Source organism: Lepidochelys kempii, chromosome 2 (genome assembly GCF_965140265.1).
Source record: "Lepidochelys kempii isolate rLepKem1 chromosome 2, rLepKem1.hap2, whole genome shotgun sequence".
Lineage (NCBI taxonomy): Eukaryota > Metazoa > Chordata > Testudines > Cheloniidae > Lepidochelys > Lepidochelys kempii.
In genome coordinates, this window is record NC_133257.1 from 740,134 (window position 1) to 758,733 (window position 18,600).

At 52.6% G+C, this 18,600-nt stretch overlaps 1 protein-coding gene across 10 annotated transcripts in view; it reads right to left on the reverse strand.

The window, feature by feature from the left end:
• Positions 1 to 3,514: 3,514 nt before the first annotated feature.
• Positions 3,515 to 18,600, reverse strand: part of NRBP2 (nuclear receptor binding protein 2) — a 64,066-nt gene continuing 48,980 nt past the window's right edge. For 2 of the 10 annotated variants that reach the window (XM_073329760.1, XM_073329757.1), the window contains 8 exons: positions 13,605 to 13,737; positions 13,264 to 13,366; positions 13,012 to 13,062; positions 12,310 to 12,445; positions 7,969 to 8,022; positions 7,242 to 7,305; positions 6,163 to 6,218; positions 3,515 to 4,800 (listed from right to left, as the gene is read on the reverse strand). In XM_073329760.1, the coding sequence (XP_073185861.1) occupies positions 4,732 to 4,800; positions 6,163 to 6,218; positions 7,242 to 7,305; positions 7,969 to 8,022; positions 12,310 to 12,445; positions 13,012 to 13,062; positions 13,264 to 13,366; positions 13,605 to 13,737 (666 nt within the window). In that variant the 3' untranslated portion in view covers positions 3,515 to 4,731. Of the gene's footprint in view, positions 4,801 to 4,877; positions 5,010 to 6,162; positions 6,237 to 7,241; positions 7,306 to 7,968; positions 8,023 to 12,309; positions 12,446 to 13,011; positions 13,063 to 13,263; positions 13,367 to 13,604; positions 13,738 to 18,600 lie in introns of those variants that run through there. The other 8 variants (XM_073329758.1, XM_073329756.1, XM_073329759.1 and 5 more) reach the window with 7 other exon arrangements.

Here is an 18,600-nt window from a genome sequence, read left to right on the forward strand (position 1 = left end):
AGCTAGGGGCTGTGTGCACTCAGGGGGCAGCTCAGGGGGCCGCTAGGGGTTGGATGCAGGCAAGGGGGCAGGCAGGGGGGTATCTAGGGCAGGGTGCGGGCAGGGGGCAGCTCAGGGGGCACCTAGGGGCTGTGTGCACTCGGGGCAGCTAGGGGTTGGATGCAGGCAGGGGGGTATCTAGGCTCAGGGTGTGGGCAGGAGGTAGCTGGGTGGAGGCAGGGGGCAGCTCATGGGGCAGCTAGGGGTTGGATGCCACCAAGGGGGTAGCTGGGGCTGTGTGCGGGCAGAGGGCAGCTAGGGGCTGGGTGGAGGTAAGGGGGTACCTCGGGGGCAGGCGGGGGGGTATCTAGGTTCAGGGTGCAGGCAGAGGTAGCTAGGGGTTGGATGCAGGCAAGGGGGTTGCTAGAGGCTGTGTTCAGGCAGGGGGTAGCTCAGGGGGCAGCTAGGGGCTGGGTGGAGGCAAGGGGGTAGCTCAGGGGGCAGACGGGGGTATCTACGGTCAGGGGGCAGGCAGGGGTTGCTAGGGGTTGGATGCAGGCAAGGGGGTTGCTAGGGGCTGTGTGCACGCAGGGGGCAGCTAGGGGTTGGATGCAGGCAAGGGGGCAGCTAGGGGCTGTGTGCACGCAGGGGGCAGCTAGGGGTTGGATGCAGGCAAGGGGGTTGCTAGGGCTGGATGCCAGGAGGGGTTGTGTCCGAGGGGGTGCTGCTGCTGTGAGACCCAGCTATGTGCTGAGCTACCCCCCCGCCTGTGCACTATCCCTAGCTACCCCTTCTAGGTGGCACAGTGAGAGTGGCTCTGCTCCTTGTGGCTGTGCGCATGCTGGGCCAGGCCAGGCCCGTCCTGCACGGTCACTGTGGCTATTAGCACCCAGTGGTTTGCCGCCACCGAGGACTACACCTACCTGAGCTTGGAGACTGAAGAAACTGACCTGGATGCGCAGAGCACTGGGCATTGCCGCTTGCCCTCCCCGAACATTCCTCTGTCGCCCCCACCCAACCCCCAGCCACCTGTGGGTTACAAGGCTGAGGGCAGGTGAGCGGCGACGCCAGGTGCTCTGTGCGTCCAGGTCCGTTTCCACACATGGGCTGTGCTGTGAGGCATCAGGAGCTGTTCTTCCACTCTCCCCTTACTCAGCCCACGTGGAGAAACTGACCTGGATGCACAAAGCACCTGGTGTTGCTGCTCGCCCCCTCCCCCACCCCACACTGATGCTCTGCCCATGATGGCGGAGCACCTGGGACTGTGTGCTGCAGCTCACAGTTTGGGAGCCGCTGGGCTGTATGATCACAGTGGGCCCATCTGACTTTCAGAGGAACAGCCGTGTTAGTCTGTATTCGCAAAAAGAAAAGGAGTACTTGTGGCACCTTAGAGACTAACCAATTTATTTGAGCATGAGCTTTCGTGAGCTACAGCTCACTTCATCAGATGTTTACCGTGGAAACTGCAGCAGACTTTATATACACACAGAAATCATGAAACAATACCTCCTCCCACCCCACTGTCCTGCTGGTAATAGCTTATCTAAAGTGATCAACAGGTGGGCCATTTCCAGCACAAATCCAGGTTTTCTCACCCTCCACCCCCCCACACAAATTCACTCTCCTGCTGGTGCTAGCCCATCCAAAGTGACAACTCTTTACATAATCAAGTCGGGCTATTTCCTGCATAGATCAAGGTTTAGTTTGTGTGTGTATGGGGGTGGGGGGGATGTGAGAAAACCTTGATCTATGCAGGAAATAGCCCGACTTGATTATGTAAAGAGTTGTCACTTTGGATGGGCTAGCACCAGCAGGAGAGTGAATTTGTGTGGGGGGGTGGAGGGTGAGAAAACCTGGATTTGTGCTGGAAATGGCCCACCTGTTGATCACTTTAGATAAGCTATTACCAGCAGGACAGTGGGGTGGGAGGAGGTATTGTTTCATGATTTCTGTGTGTATATAAAGTCTGCTGCAGTTTCCACGGTAAACATCTGATGAAGTGAGCTGTAGCTCACGAAAGCTCATGCTCAAATAAATTGGTTAGTCTCTAAGGTGCCACAAGTACTCCTTTTCTTTTTGCCATCTGACTTTATAATCTACAAATCTACCCAAAATCTATTTTTGCAGAAGAGGTTGGGTGGCAATTAATTGTGGCAAAATGGTAGAAGTAAAATCAAAATTCAGATTTGTCTTTTAATTTTGAAGAGACCAACCAGCTCAGCATCTCATGCATGAACATAAGAACGGCCACACTGGGTCAGACCAAAGGTCCATCCAGCCCAGTGTCCTGGCTCCCAACAGCGGCCAATGCCAGGTGCCCCAGAGGGAATGAACAGAACAGGGAATCACCAAGTGATCCATCCCCTGTCGCCCATTCACAGCTTCTGGCAAACAGCAGCTAGGGACACCATCCCTGCCCATCCTGGCTAATAGCCATCGATGGACCTATCCCCCTATAATTAATTAATTCTTTTTTGACCCCTGCTATAGTCTTGTGGACTCTGGTACGGTGCCACAACTGGAAAGCATGTTGGTGTCTAACAGCAGGTGCAAAAGATTGGCAGACCTAACTGATCCGTAGGCTGGGACTCAGTTCTCATATTCTCAGTGCAGAGTTGGAAGCTATCCCTTTTGGGCATGTGCCTTTTCACACTTACAGAATGAGATACAGGCTCAAGAGGTGGATCACATAGCGTTGTCTTTAAAGAGTGTGAGGCGCTCAGATATTGGGCTGATGGAGGCCATATAAGTACCCAAGATATCGATTACAAGCCCTTTGGGTTGTTTGCACTGTATTTTTTTAGTGAGTTCTTCTGCCAGGAAAAAATATTTTGGAGCAGGGGAGCGTGTTGAGGAAAAAATCACAACAATCCTTGGTGCTGAGCAGACAGACTGCTGTGTTTTGTTTTACCAGCTGGAGCTCTTTCAGGGTGTGGAGCTTCATTCCTCAACCTCAGATCATCCTTGCCTCATGCATCATGTACTCTAGGAAATGCGTCCGATGCAGTGAGCTGTAGCTCACAAAAGCTTATGCTCAAATAAATTTGTTAGTCTCTATAAGGTGCCACAAGTCCTCCTTTTCTTTCTAGGAATTGTGTAGAGATTAGCTAACAAAATACACCACTGCAGAGCACAGCAAAGTCATTGGGAGGAAAAATCTCTGGAGAAATCAAGCTGTGACGTGTTGGTTATACAAAGAAATCACCAAGGGGAAAACCTAGGGGCTGAACTAAAGCTAATTGCTCCATCAGGGATATGAAGTAGGCACCGCACAAAGAAAGCTTTCAGCATTTCCATAGACTCAAGCCCAGACTTGCCCTGGCTTAAGTGGAAAGAGTGAGAAGCCCAGCTGAACTAAGCGTCCAGAGAAAGTTTCTCCATCTAATTTGTTCAGCGTTTCAGTGTACCTGACGTTCTGGATAAGCCACTTGGAACATAGAGGAAGCTACCTTACCCCTTCTTTGTGTAATGGGGAGAGCAGACAATCCACAACGACTCTGAATGGGTCACTCAGTCATCATGTTTCGCAATGGAGTTTGTTCTTTTCAATCCATTTATTGAAACGTCAGTGTCCACAAAGTTAGCACAATATCAGCGCTTGGAAAACTCACGTAATTAAACAGCCAGGACAGCGTGGCAAAGCAGCTTAGCATGGCAAGCCCAGCACACCAGGGTACAGTCTGCACTGCGTGGCAAAGCATACGCAGCCAGTACTAGACAGGGAATCAGGCACGGTGTAAAAAAGTCAGCATGGCCCGTATGGCACAGTGTGAACTGTACACTCAGAGCAGCGAGGTGCAGGCAGAGCAGCATGGCACAGCTTTTGATACACAATTCCTATTTGCATAATATTCCAATCTTGAACCTGACAAAGCAGCAGCTATATTTGCCCCCATTCTCCCATCTAATGATGGAAATTCCACAGGAGAAATGGAAGGAAGAGACATCGAGGCTTTTCCCTACGACATAGCAAAATTTTGGAAGGCTAAGAGACAAACTCTGAAATGACAGAGGCTGTGCTCAGCACCAGGGGTTCTTCTGTTTTTCCATATTTTATGAACCACCTGATGGTTCTGGATTCCTGCAATTTCTTCCCATGCCATGTCAGTCAAGCTCACAATGTCCTCTCCTCAGCCTAGCAGAGGGAGTCCAGTTCTTATAAGGCATTGCAATGGCTCCTTTGCCCTGGGAGAACCCAGCAGAGCAGGAGGAATCAGGCCTGGAAAAGGGGTGGAATGTGGCAGACAAGAAACTACTCAAGATCCTCCCAAACCTGCACTCCCCCCAACCCGACTCACTCCCTGCTGTGACCATTTCCAGCTGAGGAAGCGAAGTGATGGCCCACAGTGAAGGTGCTTCTTGCTCCCAGAGGTAAATTTACCGATTGTGAGCTCTTGCAGCAGCTTTGCATCTTCAAAAACCCGCCAGCCAGAAGCTTCCTGCATGATCCTCCACTCCTTAAACCACCTCACTGCTCGCCCTGGCTCCTTCAGAAGTGGGGACTAAAGAGCACGTTCTTGGCGGGTTCCTGGTAACAATGACGCATGTCTAATGCCTCATGTTTGCTGGTTCTTTCTCTTCTTGCCATTGTCTTTCTGAATCACAGGCCAGATGGACAGTAGAGATACAGACAGGAACAAATGGCGAGGTCACCTCTGCAGCAGAAAGTCTGATCAAGAGCCCCTTCTGGCCTGGGACAGTTCCCATCCTCCTTTGGGGGGCACCTGTCTGCCCAGAACTCATCGGGGTGACTCACAAGGGAGGAGACCGGTGCTTATGGAAAGCATTTTCTAGGAAGTTGGCCAGCATTTCACAGTCATCCTAGGAGAAAGGAATCAGCAGGTTAATTAGGCTTGGTGTAGCTGAGAGCACTCCCCACGTCTAACCCTCACCATCACCTCTCATGTCTCTGTGTTAGCAAGGAGAAGAGCAGGGCTGTGGAGATCCAGAGAGGCAAAGGTCAGATAGGCAGAGCAGCTGATGCTGTAGAGGGGTCATCAGTTTGCCAGGAGCCGCATAGTAACATTCTCCTACCCAAGCGAAGGAAGGGTTGGTTAATTTCCCTGCCGCGGAGGGTCACACACACCTCGACACCCACAAAATCTCCAGCTTGTGAAAGACATTTCTCTCTGCTTCTTAACAGAAAATTGTTTGACTTTGGAATCAACAGATTGTACCAGGAGCCATGTATTTTCCAGAAATGCTCTATCGGCGGGGACTCTTGTTCTCTCCCAAGTCTTCCCTGTTCATTTTGGCAGATGACCTCTGTGCTATATGGTCCATGTGCTTAAGAGGCCGTCCAGGAACGAAGTATAAATGCATCATCTTGTAAGTGCCCGGCAGTGAAAGCTGTTTGCCAAAGGAGCTGACTAACTGCTCGGGTAGGGTCAGGATTCAGCTTGAGGAATTCTCCCAGACTTCACTTACGGTTTCCAAATTCCCAACTCATGGCCAAAACGCGACACCGTTTTTTGGCAAAAATAAGTGTGTCCGCTTCCTCCTAGCCAGGCTTCCTCCAGGATGCTCTGCTACTCGAAGCATCTGCATTCCCCTGGCTCTGGACTGCTGAACTAGCTGGACCCTTCCTAGCTCTGGGGCCACTGAAGAGAAATGTGCTGTGCACAAGTTTGGTGGTGCGGGAACTAATTCCATCTTCTGGCCAGGTAGAAAGCTGCAGTGTAGGCCAGTGACTGCTTTTTGGGGCAGCAGCAGGCTTGGATGCTTCTCTGGGGGAGGCAGGAGGTGGCAGAGAGTCTCATCTGGGCTCTTTGATCTAGGCAGCTTTTCTGGTTTCATACTTCAGAATCATTTTTAAATTTGGTCCCACTCAGTGTGTGACTTGTGCCATGACAGTATGGCTACTCCTGTCATTGCAGCAGCCTGGGGCCAGGCCTGAGCGAAGCAGATAGGCAAAGAATGGCACCATGGTAAAAAGCAGTGGGTTCATCATGCAGCCATAAACTGGCCCTGTCTGACCCTGGCCACAGTCATCAGAAAAAGCTTCTTTAAATGGGACAGTAAGTGAGTGGACTCCCCAGGCCTAGGTGCGCCCCCTCGGCAGCCCTCATGCCCCTGAGGCTTAGGGTGTTGTGGAGAATTAGAGAGCCCTGTGTTAATGTATTGGCAGCAGATCCCTGCCCGAGGGAGTCATGCAGATTCTAAAGGAGAGGGGAGGAGGCTCACCTCATGGATGAATCCGTAGTGCACCAACTCTGAGGCCAAGCCCTTGGAACTGTCAGCTGCAGAAACAGGGTTAACTGTGAGAAAAGGAAATTCGTGCAGCTCGCATTCCCTCCAGAGAGCGCTGCTCCTGGCACACAGCCCAGCTGGAAGCTTTTGCTGACGCATTTGGCTTTGGGAACATAGATGGAGTGAGCCTAGGGCTGGCTGAGCACTAGCCCATGTGATTATGGGGCAGACAGAGCATGTAGGTGAGCACTGAGTGGGCCTCACGCCAAGGGCCGGGTGGAATGAGCTTTGCAAGGTTCCACTCCCAAACCAGGCAAAGTGTAGTCATCTCAGCAGAACGCCCTTCTGACATTCTTGGCTCATTTCGCCTCAGAAACCAAAAAGGGCCTTTTATGATACCAAGCCCTGTGCAGGGAGATCCCTGGCCCTGGGCTTTTTGGCTGTCTGTGAGGCTGGGTAAAGACCTCTGACTGCAGGGTGCTAGATAAAGATGGCTGCACTTTCCTCCAGAGGGCTCCTGTCTTCCCCATGAGTTAGGCTGGGACTGGGCGTGCTCTGAAGAGAACCACCTCTGGGCTCTGCAGCAGAGCCAGGATGAATGGCCAGGAACTTCCACACCCTGCAAGGGCAGCTCACTCAGCCATGGACTTTCCTTTACTAAAGCTGCAGAAAAAGGCTGCTGTCTCAGGGGAGAAACGACCTACTGCTTCCCCTTCTCTTGACAGGTGTCACAGTATTGGGGTGCAGGGGTGAAATTCTAATCAGGATAACGTGAACCTTCCTAATGGCCATTCCACTATGCTCCCAGAGGCTGTGAGCTCTGGACACCCACTGCTCTGGGGGCTCAGGTGGGCAGGACCCTACACCTGGCTGGCAGGGTTCAATCTGCCTCTTCCAGTACAGAGAGGAAAGGAAACCAGGTTGTAAACAGACTGTGAGCTCTTTGGAGTAAGGACCTCGTCCTCCTGTAAGTCTGAGCGTGGCCTTGTGCCATGGGGGCCCAACCCTGCTCAGGGCCCTCAAGCACGACTACTAGATCAATCATAGGTAATGGTAATTATAAATAAACTTACTTGGCAGCAGGTCATAGCTTAACTGTCGGTGCAGCTTGTCCTCCAGGGTTAGCAAGAGCGTGAGCTGCAGCAGGAAGAGAGAGCGTATTAGAAAAGAGCATCAGCTCCTCCTTAGGAAACAAAGGTGCAGCTCGCTCAGCCAGCACCAGAGGCTGCTCGGAGGAGCGGGCAGCCAGTCAGACGTGCCCTTTGAAGGCCCTGCCTGGAATGAATGTGCCCTTTCCTCTATCACGGCTAAAATGGTACATTACACTGGGAGAAGGGTAGGGTCGGAGGCACCCCACCCAGTGCAACAATCCCAAGTCTTTCCCTCTCCAGCCTCGCTCCAGGCTGCAGCGAGTGCTCTGGGAGTTCCCTGCAGAGGATAAAGGGCTCAGGATCCCTCCAAGGATCCCCCAGGAGAATGTTAGTCGAATTTATATGCTGGGGTTCATTTATAGAGCTACAAAGCCAAAAGCAAACATCTCTGTTTGTGAAACATTGATCTGTGTGGCTGTCTCCCTCCCCTCACACCCCATGGCCCAGCTGTCTTCCTAAAAATAGGGAGCTCTTTGGGGCACCCTGCTGCAACTCACTAGCTGGGACTGTTTCTGCACCACCCCACACCGTGGACCCCTGCCTGCTGCTGTAACAAACGTCCTACCGACCTTTGTTCTAGGGACAAGGGGAAGGACAGACCAAGAGGGTCAAGCTCTGGTACTGGCCCAGTGCTGGGCTCATGGCTTACATGCCACTGGGCCTTCTCTTCATTCATCTCCATGCTGCACTGCATCTGCACTACCTAGGAGAGACCAAGACAAACATCAGCCTGGGAGCAGCACTGGGGCACATGCAGTCTCCCCTCCTTCAGCTCGGCCGTATCCCTGGCCAGGCAGCTTGACTCCCCCCCTCTGACTTACATCCCACAACCCCAGCTGCCTATCTGCCACCTAAAACCTTTTCCCTTCCCTCCCCCATTTCTGTCCCATAGGAACTGCCAGACTGGGCCAGCCCAGGGTCCATCTGAGCTGGGCCCTGCACAAACACACCCAGTCATGGTTGTGGGCCTGGCCAAGGAGCCCACAGTTCCAGTGGTCCCCAGAGGTTGAGGGGAGAGGCGAACAACGATACAATATCTGTCAACACAGAGACACCGGCACATTTGTCCCCTCCTGACTGTTATAAAGCAGCTATAGGTGCTGACTCCGTGGGTGCTGCATCCCTGGAGCACCCACGGGAGAAAATTAGTGGGTGCTTAGCACCCACCGGCAGCCACGTTCCCACCCCCCAGCGCCTCCTGCCCACCGGTGGCCCCACGCTGACCAGCTCCTCCTCCTCCCGCCCAGCGCCTTCTGCCTGCCACAGATCAGCTGTTCCGTGGCATGCAGGAGGGGGAGGAGCGGGGATGGGGCGCACTTGGGGGAGGGCGTGGAACCGGGCGGGAAGAGGCAGGGTGGGGGCAGAGTGGGGATGGGAAAAGGTGGGGGTGGGGACTTGGGGGAAGGGGTGGAGTGGGGGCAGGGCCAGGGGTGGGGAGAGGAGGGTTGGAGGTGGGGGCTAGGTAAGGCCTGGGGCAGAGCAGGGTTTGGGGAAGGGGTGGAGCGGAGGCAGGAAGAGGCAAGGCAGAGGTGGAGGCTTGGGGGAAGGGGTCGGGTGGGGCAGGACCTGGGGTGGAGCAGGGGGTTGAGCACCCCTGGGGCGCGGAGGAAACCAGCGCTTAGTGAAAGCAGCAATTATTTAGGCCCTAAAACTCCGATTGACTCACCACCCACAAATTGTTCCAAGCTCTTAATCGTTCCCCCCCATCCCCGCCTCTCCTGCCTCCTTTCTCAATCGCTGTGGACAACACTTCCATCCTCCCCGTCACTCATGTCTGTAAGATGGGTGTCACCTTCCACTCAGCCCTCCCTCAGATCCTCACATCCAGGCCGGGTTCTAATCCTGCCACTTCTTTCTGCAAAACACCATTATGATCTGGCCTTTCCAGCTGCCCGATGCCCCATTCTCAGACAGGAAACAACGTTCAGCACCAGCTTATACTTGGGGCGGACTCCCACTCCTGACTGGGGTGTGACATGATGGCTGATCTCTTTGACCCACTTTGCTGTGGCCGCTCGTGCACTCCGGGACAAAAGCGCTACTGGCCCTTTGGCATGCATGGATGGTCCATGCCGCCAAGGAGCTGAAAACTATGTTCTTACACAATGGAAGCATCTGTGGGAAAGAGTCTGACGCCCTAGGGGCTTGTCTACACATGCAACACAGCAGTGGTGCAGTTGCGCCGCTGTAGGGCTTCAGTGTAGACACGAGCTATGCCAAGGGAACTCTATCTCCCAGAGAGGCAGTAGCTAGGCTGACGGCAGAATTCTCCCGGTCACCTAGCGCTGTCCACACCAGGAGGTAGGTCGGTTTAATTGCATCGCTCAGGGGTAGATTTTTTCACATCCCTCAGCAACGGTTATACTTTCCTAGTGTAGGCCGGGCCTAAATAAATTCAGGAATCCATGAGTGAACCTGCCTCCTTGTCCATAGACACTAGAGCAGGCTCAGTAGACTACTCTCTGGGTCGTTCACAGGTGCCGCGGCCGTAAGAAGGGCCATACTGGGTCAGACCAAAGGTCCAGACCAGACCGTGCATCGGCTTGGCCTGGTTTCCTCCCCATGCCGTGTCCCTGGGGCAACATCGCAGACAATAACCTGTGGTAGAAGAGTGCCCAACCTGACAACTGGAGTCTGGTGTACAATGTCTGGCCTCCCTCAGGACAGAGGCTATCCCCTGGTGGCTGAACTCCACATAGAAGAGGAGGCGGAGGCCTCTAATCTCTGCCCACACAGCTAAATCTCTCATCCAGGCCCTCATCATCTCACTTACCTGCCACCTCCTCTTCTCTGGCCTTGACAGATGCCGTCTAGACTCACTTGTAGCCCTTAAAAACACGGCTACTTAGATTGTCAGCTCTTTGAGGCCAGGCCCTCTCTCTGGTCTGTGTTTGTCCCATGCCTAACGCTGTTCTCAGTGGCTCGTAGGCAGGACGGCTTTACAAACAATAAGCACAGAAGTCCTCTTCCCGGCTTCTCGTTTTGATTCCCCGCTTTGTGTCCCTCTGCTAGTGCCTCTTCCACTTCAAAGACATGCACTATCTGTGCCTTCACTGCAGAGCAGCGGTGGGCAAACTACGGCCTGGGGGCCGCATCCGGGTCTTCAGACATTCTAATCAGGCCCTCAAGCTCCTGCCAGGGAGCAGGGTTCGGGGCTTGTCCTGCTCCAGCGCTTCAGCCAGGGAGCGAGGTTGGGGGCTTTCCCCGCCCCACGCGTGCCATGCCTCTGCACGGCTCCCAGAAGCAACAGCACGTCCCCCCTCCAGCTCCTACGTGTAGGGGCAGGCAGGGGGCTCCACACACTGCCCACAGCCCTGCCCCAAGCACCACCCCCGCCGCTCTGCAGTGAAGGCACATATAGTGCATGTGGCCGGGAACCATGGCCAATGGGAGCTGCAGGGGTGGCACCTGCGGACGGAGCCGTGCACAGAGCTGCCTGGCTGCGCCTCCGCATAGGAGCTGGAGGGCGGATGTGCCGCTGCTTCTGGGAGCTGCTTGAGGTAAGCGCCGCCCAGAGCCTGCACCCCCTGACCCCTCCCATGCCCCAACCCCCTGCCCGTGCCCCAGCCCTGATCCCCCTCCTGCCCTCCAAACCCCTTGGTCCCAGCCCGGAGCACCCTCCTGCACCCCCAACCCCTCATCTCCAGCCCCATCCCAGAGCCCGCACCCCCAGCCAGAGCCCTCACCCCCACCCCTGCACCCCAACCCCTCATCCCCAGCCCCATCCCAGAGCCCTCACCCCCACCCCTGCACCCCAACCCCCTGCCCCAGCCCGAAGCCCCCTCCCACATCCTGAACTCTTCATTTCTGGCTCCACCCCAGAGCCTGCCCTCCCAGCCAGAGCCCTCACCCCCTCCCACACCCCAACCCCCAATTTCATGAGGGGGCCCGCAATATAATTTCCATAGCCAGATGTGGCCCACCCCTGCTGTAGAGTCTTTGATGGCCTATCCCCACTTGCCCCATCTTTTTCATGTGCCATAGACATGTCGACTCCTTCATTCATTCAGGAAATGATGCCAGTCTTGATTGCCCATTTTAGCAATTTCCCCACAAGCCATCTCTCATTACACCCACTGTGCATGAGAGAAGCTCCCCAAAACACCTCTGCAAAGCCACCTCATTGTCCTCTTTCAAATCCCTCCTTAGCACTCCCCCTGCTGCCAGGCCCACAAAAACCTTAGCACTGCTTAGGCAGCTGGTGCGCTGTGACCTCTGCTTTTCATCCTGACCCGTATAGTCTCACTGTTTCCTTGTGCCTGCTCTGCCTGTTATATCCACCTACTGTCTACAGTCTTACACTTGGCCTGTAAGTGTTCTGGGGCAGGGGCTGTCTCTGTTACACATTTCTACAGCACCCAGTACAGCAGGGTCCTGGATCCAGAGCTACCGTAATACAAAGAATAGAGAGGAGTAAGAAAGAGAGTGTCTGTAACCATGCATCCACTCATGCTTGCCCCACTCCCCTTCTCCCTTCAACTGTTTGCTCTGCCCAGTTGGCAAGACTGTACCTTCCACTGGAGCATAAGCCATGTGGGGCAGGGATTTTTCTCCCTTTCTGTGCAGCACCCTGCACAACAGGGGCCTGATCTCAGCTGGGGTCTCACTGTAAAGTCAGTATCAAACAATAATCAATCCCTACCTCCCATCATGCCCTGGGCTTTAGTGCTGTCTGTGGACCTCCTGGGAAATGTACCGGAGACCAGCCCCAGCCCCAGCCCCAGCCTGGCTGCTCTGATGGGTCAAGGCTGAGAACAAAGTGCATTAGCTCGATCCCAAGTGGGGAGCCCACAGCACTCACTGTGGGCACTGGAAACGTCTCTCCCTTGCCGGCTGGAGACCTTGCAGCTGGGCTGGGGGACCGCGCCAGACCAGTGGGAGGGGAGTCCACAGGGCAAGAGCGTAGCAGAAAAGGGCACTGTCTGCCTAGTTCCAGCAGGGGGTGCTGTCCCCAGGGTGGCATTTGAAATGGTCCCACTTTTGCCCTTACCTTCCTCGTCTCCACATCGAAGGGCTCCGGGGTGGGGGTCTTGGCTTTCTGGGGGTCCTCCTGAGGCTGGGAGAGCGCACGCGGGAGCAGCAGGGGCCTGGTGGCCGCGAAGTTCATCAGGGGATAGATCCCGTTCCTGCCACAGAGAGACAGGTCAGGCGGAACAAGCCATGCCCAGGCCCAGCTAGCAAGGGGCGAGGGAGGGGTCATGGCCCCGGGGGAGCTGTGCTCTGCAGGGAGAGGAGAAGCCGGGCCCTGTTGATGTGGGGGAGGCAGCAGGGCACAAGCCCTTCCCCCTCACTCCAGACATGGCTGCCCTACGGCAGCCCAGGGCTTTAGCCTTGGGGGCCCCCGCAGTCCAGGGGCCGTGGACAGAACAGCAGCCAGCTCGGGTCGACCATGGGGAGGGGGACAAATCAGGAACTGACCCAGAAACCACTCAGCAGAAAGGAAACATTTCTGCAAAAGCTTCCCTGCAGTGTTCGAGAGGCTGGCAGCTCCATGCAGCCCAGGGACGAGGCATTGTCTGGCATCCAGGGGTCAGGACTGAACGAAACCAGCCACCCCACTGGTGCTTGCACTAGGGAGCCTGAGCTGAGGCCCTGTCTGTCCAAGCCTCGCTGGCAGCATGTTATCCACACAAGGAGCGTCTGAACAGGCCTGGGTGGTGTCCCACGGATCCCTCAGCCAACCCCAGCTCACCTGACGTCCTCCAGGAACTTATCTAGCTCCAGGAAGGAGACTTCTGAGTATCTGGAAGAGAAACAGGAGTGGAGAGGTTACTGGGGACAGTGGGGCAAGGAGGGGCAGAAAGAGGGGCTGGGGGAGAGGTGGGGCAGTGACACTAGGAGCACCAAGCCATGGTTGCTGGGTGTGGAGGTTGCAGGGTTTCCTGCCCATCCACACTCCCCGCTGCTGCTGCTGCCCCAAGATCCCCCTCCCCAGGGGTCTCACCTCCACTGCACTGCAGGCAGCCCCTCTCGCCGGATCTCCGCCATCACCATGTTCAGGTCCAGCTCCTTCGTCTTCTCCTCCACCACGTTCTCCGGCATCAGGTCTACAGCAAAGGCAAGAGAAGAACCTGTCAGCTGGGAGCACGGCACAAACTCTCCCCGCAGGTAGGGGCCAGAGACTGCCCCTTCCCCAAGGAGGGGCCCAGAGAGCCTCTCCCATGCCCTCGGCTGCGCTGGGGCAGGGATTTGGGTGGCTGCATCTGGTACCGCTCTGCTCAAGACTCAGCTGAGTGCCAGGGTGCTGCGGCTGAGCGTCCCCGTTCCTCGTCCCCGCTCACTCACATTGGCCGTTGATGAAGCAGTGCGCTGCCAGCAGTTTGAGGGAGTGGACCTCAAAGAGCACCTGGTGGAAGAGCAGGTTATGGGCTGTTGGCCGCTTGTCCGGGTTGAGGAGCAGGCACCCCAGAATGAAGTCCTGAGGGGCAAAACGGGGGGGGCATGAGTCCGCGGCAATGCAGAGATCTCCCCCCGCTGCAGCCCCACCACAGCGGCCCAGGAGAGGCAACGCATGCCCGTCCTCTGAGGGCTCCAGGAGCCTCGTGCCAGTTGGCAGCGACACCAGAGGGCTGTAGAGTGCGCAGACTTTGGTGCAATGATCGTGGGATTCGTGGTACCACCTTAAGGTGACGATGTTCCTGGGGGCCCTATTGCAACAGGAGTCTGGGCTCCCAGGAGCGCTGGCTCCTGGTGCTGCTGCGCAATGTGCAGGTGGAGGATGCAGGGGAAATTCAGCAAGCAGACTGCGAAAAGAGTGGGCGGGGGGTGTCTAACAGCCCGTCAGAATCAGCACCTGAGAGCCCTTCCTCTGCGCTCACAGGCTGGGAGACATCCTGGGGTTGGGACGAGAGGAGGATTCAAGACACAGCTGGACGGGGGAGCTGGAAACGCTTAATGGTGGCCTGCAGAGGGGAAAGGCTGGACGCGCGCCCTTTCCTGCTCCTCGGTGGAAAAGAAAGGCTGCGGAGGCGCTCTGCTCGGCGGCACTCTATGACCTCCCTGCTCTGCCCCTCTCCAGCTCCCCTCTCCCCAGAAACTTCTCTGCTGCTTTATCACCATAGGGAAGTCAGGAATGGCAGGTCCTACCTCCCGTTTCTGCTGGAGACCTGCGGGGAAGAGCAGGAGCAGGAGCTCTCAGCCCTAGGTGGAGGAGCATCTGAATCGCTCACAAAGAGCTTTGTACTGAACAGGTGTCAATAAAAGCCGATCAAAAACACCACCTTGAACTGAGCTCCACGGGGTGGCTCGGCGCTGCGTGAAGCAATGCTTCTGTTGGTTTGTTTTAAACCTGCTGCCTGCTCATGTCGCTGGGTGACCCCTGGCTCTTGTGTTCTGTGAAGGGGTAAATCACACTGCCCTGGTCACTTTCTCACCAGCAGTCATGATTGATAGACCCTCTGTCACATCCCCTGTTAATTGTCTCCTTTTTAAAATTGAAGTCCCAGTCTTTCAACTCTCTCCTTCTGCAGAAGCTGTTTCATACCCCTGTCATTGTCTGCACTTTTTCCCATTCTAATATATCTTTCTTGAGATGGGGCAACCAGAATGCACGCAGTATTCAAGGTGTGGGTGTACCATGAATTTATATAGTGGCATTATCATAGAACCATAGAAGATCAGGGTTGGAAGGAACCTCAGGAGGTCATCTCGTCCAACCCCTGCTCAAAGCAGGACCAAGCCCCAGTTTTTGCCCCAGATCTCTAAATGGCCCCCTCAAGGATTGAACTCACAACCCTGGGTTTAGCAGGCCAATGCTCAAACCACTGAGCTATCCCTCCCCCAATTATGATATTTTCTGTCTTATTATCTATCCCTTTCCTAATGGTTCCTAATATTCTTTTCACTTTTTTGACTGCCGCTGCACTAGGGTGACCAGATGTCCCGATTTTATAGGGACAGTCCTGATAGTCTGGGCTTTTTCTTATATAGATGCCTATTACCCCCCAGCCCAGTCCGGATTTTTCACATATGCTATCTGGTCACCCTATGCTGCACATTGCGTGGATGTTTTCAGAGAACTATCCACAATGACTGCAAGATCTCTTTCTTGAGGGGTAACAGCTAATTTCGACCTCATCATTTTATACGTATAGTTGGGATGATGTTTTCCAATGTGCGTTACTTTGCACCTATCAACACTGAATTTCATCTGCCATTTTGTTGCCCAGTTCCTGAGTATCCCTTTTGTGAGATCCCTTTGTAATTCTTCACATTCAGCTTTGGACTTAACTATCTTGAGTCGTTCTGTATCATCTGCAAACTTTATCACCTCACTGTTCACCCCCTTTTTTCAGATCATTTATGAATATGTTGAACAGCACTGGTCCCAGTATAGATCCTTGGGGAACCCTGGTATTTACCTCTCTCCATTTTGAAAACTAACCATTCATTCCTACCCTGTTTCCTATCTTTCAACCCATTACTGATCCATGAGAGGACCTTCCCTCTTATCCCTTGCTTTGCTTAGGAGCCTTTGGTGAGGGACCTTGTCAGAGGCTTTCTGAAAGTCCAAATACACTATATCCACTTGTCCACATGTGTGTTGAAACCCCCAAAGAATTCTAATAAATTGGTGAGGCAGGATTTCCCTTTACAAAAGCCGGGAAAAGCTGGCTCTTTCCCAACATACTGTGTTTATCTACACCTCTAATAATTCTGTTCTTTACTATAGTTTCAAGCAGTTACCTGGTACTGAAGTCAGGCTTACTGGCCTCTAATTCCCAGGAGCCTTTTTTTAAAAATTGGCTTCACAGTAGCTGCCCTCCAGTCACCTGGTCCAGAGGCTGATTTAAGTGATCGGTTACACCCCACCGTTAGTAAGTTCTGCAGTTTCATATCAGAGTTCCTGCAGAACTCTTGGATGAATCCCATCTGGTTCTGATGATAAATTAAACAGTAATAAGTCAATTTGCTCCCAAACCTCTTCTATTGAGACCTCAATCTGGGATAGTTCCTCAGACTGGCCACCTAAAAAGAATGGCTCAGGTGTGGGGATTTCCCCCATATCCTCTGCAGTGAAGACCAATGAAAAAAATTCACTTAGCTTCTCCACAATGACCTTATCTTTTCTGAGTGCATTTTTAGCTCCTCAATTGTCCAGTGGCTCCACTGACTGCTAGGCATGCTTCCTGCTTCTGATGTATTTAAAAAAAATTGCTGTTAATTTTTGTGTCCTTAGCTAGTTGCTCTTCACATTCTTTCTTGGCCTGCTTTATATACTTTTATACTTGCCTTGACAGAGTTTCTGCTCCTTTCTATCTTCCTCACTAGGATTTGACTTACAATTTTTGAAGGATGCCCTTTTACCTCTAACTGCCTCTTTTACTCTGCTGTTTAGCCATGGTGGCATTTTTTGGTCCTCTTACTGTTTTTATTTGGGGTACACATTTAGTTTGAGCTTCTATTATGTGTTTTAAATAATCTCCATGCAGTTTGCAGGCATTTCACCCTTGTGACTCTTCCTTTTAATCTCCATGTAACTAGCCTCCTCACTTTTGTATGGTTCTCCTTTTTGAAGTTAATGCTACCGTAGTGGGTTTCTTTGGCATTTCCCCCACCCTCCAAGGATGTTCAATTTAATTATGTTATGGTTGCTATTACCAAGCACTTCAGCTATATTCACCTCTTGGACCACATCTTTGATCTATTTAGGATTAAATCAAGAATTGCCTCTCCCCTTGTGGGTTCCAGGACAAGCTGCTTCAAGAAGTAGTAATTTATGCTGTCTAGAAAATTTATTTTTGCATCCCATCCTGAGGTGACATGTACCCAATCAATTTGAGGATGATTTATTAATTAATTATTATTATTATTATTATTATTGCATTTTCTCCCTTTGTAGACTTTCTGATCTCCCTGAGCATTTCACAATCACCCTCACCATTCTGGCCACGTAGTCAGTAGTATATTCCTTCTGCTATACTCTTATTATTCAAACACGGAATTTCTATCCATTGAGATTCTATGGTATAGTTTGATTCACTAAAGATTTTTACTAATTTGACTCCATGCTTTCTCCACGCCCCCACCAGCACAACCTACTCTGTCATTCCTGTATATTTTGTACCCTGGTATTACCGTGCTCAACTGGAATATTGTGTCCAGTTCTGGGCACCATATTTCAGGAAAGATGTGGCCAAACTGGAAAAAATCCAGAGAAGAAACAAAAATGACCACAGGTCTAGAAAACATGACCTATGACGGAACACTGAAAAAATTGGGTTTGTTTAGTCTGGAGAAAAGAAGACCGAGAGGGGACATGAGAACAGTTTTCAAGTACATAAAAGGTTGATATACGGAGGAGGGAGAAAAAATTGTTCTCCTTAACCTCTGAGAATAGGACAAGAAACAATGAGCTTAAATGCAGCAAGGTTGGACATTATGAAAAACTTTCTAACTGTCAGGGAAGTTAAGCACTGGAATAAATTGCCCAGGGAGCTTAGGGAATCTCCATCATGGGAGGTTTTTAAAAGCAGGTTAGACAGACGCCTGTCAGGGATGGTCTAGATAATACTTAATCCTGCCATGACTGTGGGGGACTGGACTAGATGACCTCTCGAGGTCCCTTCCAGTCCTGCGATTCTATGTCCAATGAAGTGGGTTTTAGCCCATGAAAGCTTATGCTCAAATACATTTGTTAGTCTCTGAGGTGCCACAAGTCCTCCTGTTCTTTTTGCGGATACGGACTAACACGGCTGTTACTCTGAAATATGTTCCATTGATTATCCTCATTCCACCAAGTTTCTGTGATGGCTTTTGTATCAATATTCTCATTTAATACCAGGCACTTTAGTTCACCCATCTTAGTATTTAGACTTCTACCATTTATATATTTTGTCAATATTCATGTGTTACATTTAAATGTGATACTTGTATGTTTGACTGTTCCTCACTAGCTCCTGCCTGGACTTTACCAACTTCTTTCCTATACTCTTTTCTAGGATACAGAGTTTCCCCTTTGATAAACTCATCCCTAAGAGATGTCTCTGCTTGAACTGCATGCTCCTCTGCGCCTATCAGCTTTCCTCCTGTCCTTAATTTAAAACATCCTCTCCAACCTTTTTAATTTTACGTGCCAGCAATCTGGTTCCATTTTGGTTTACGTGGAGCCCATCCTTCCTGTATAAGCTCCTCCTTTCCCAAAACGTTCCCCAGTTCCTAATAAACCTAAAACCCTCCTCCCTGCACCAATGTCTCATCCGTGCATTGAGACCCTGCAGTTCTGCCTGCCTAATGGCCCTGTGCGTGGAACTGGAAGCATTTCAGGTCCTGGGCTTTAATC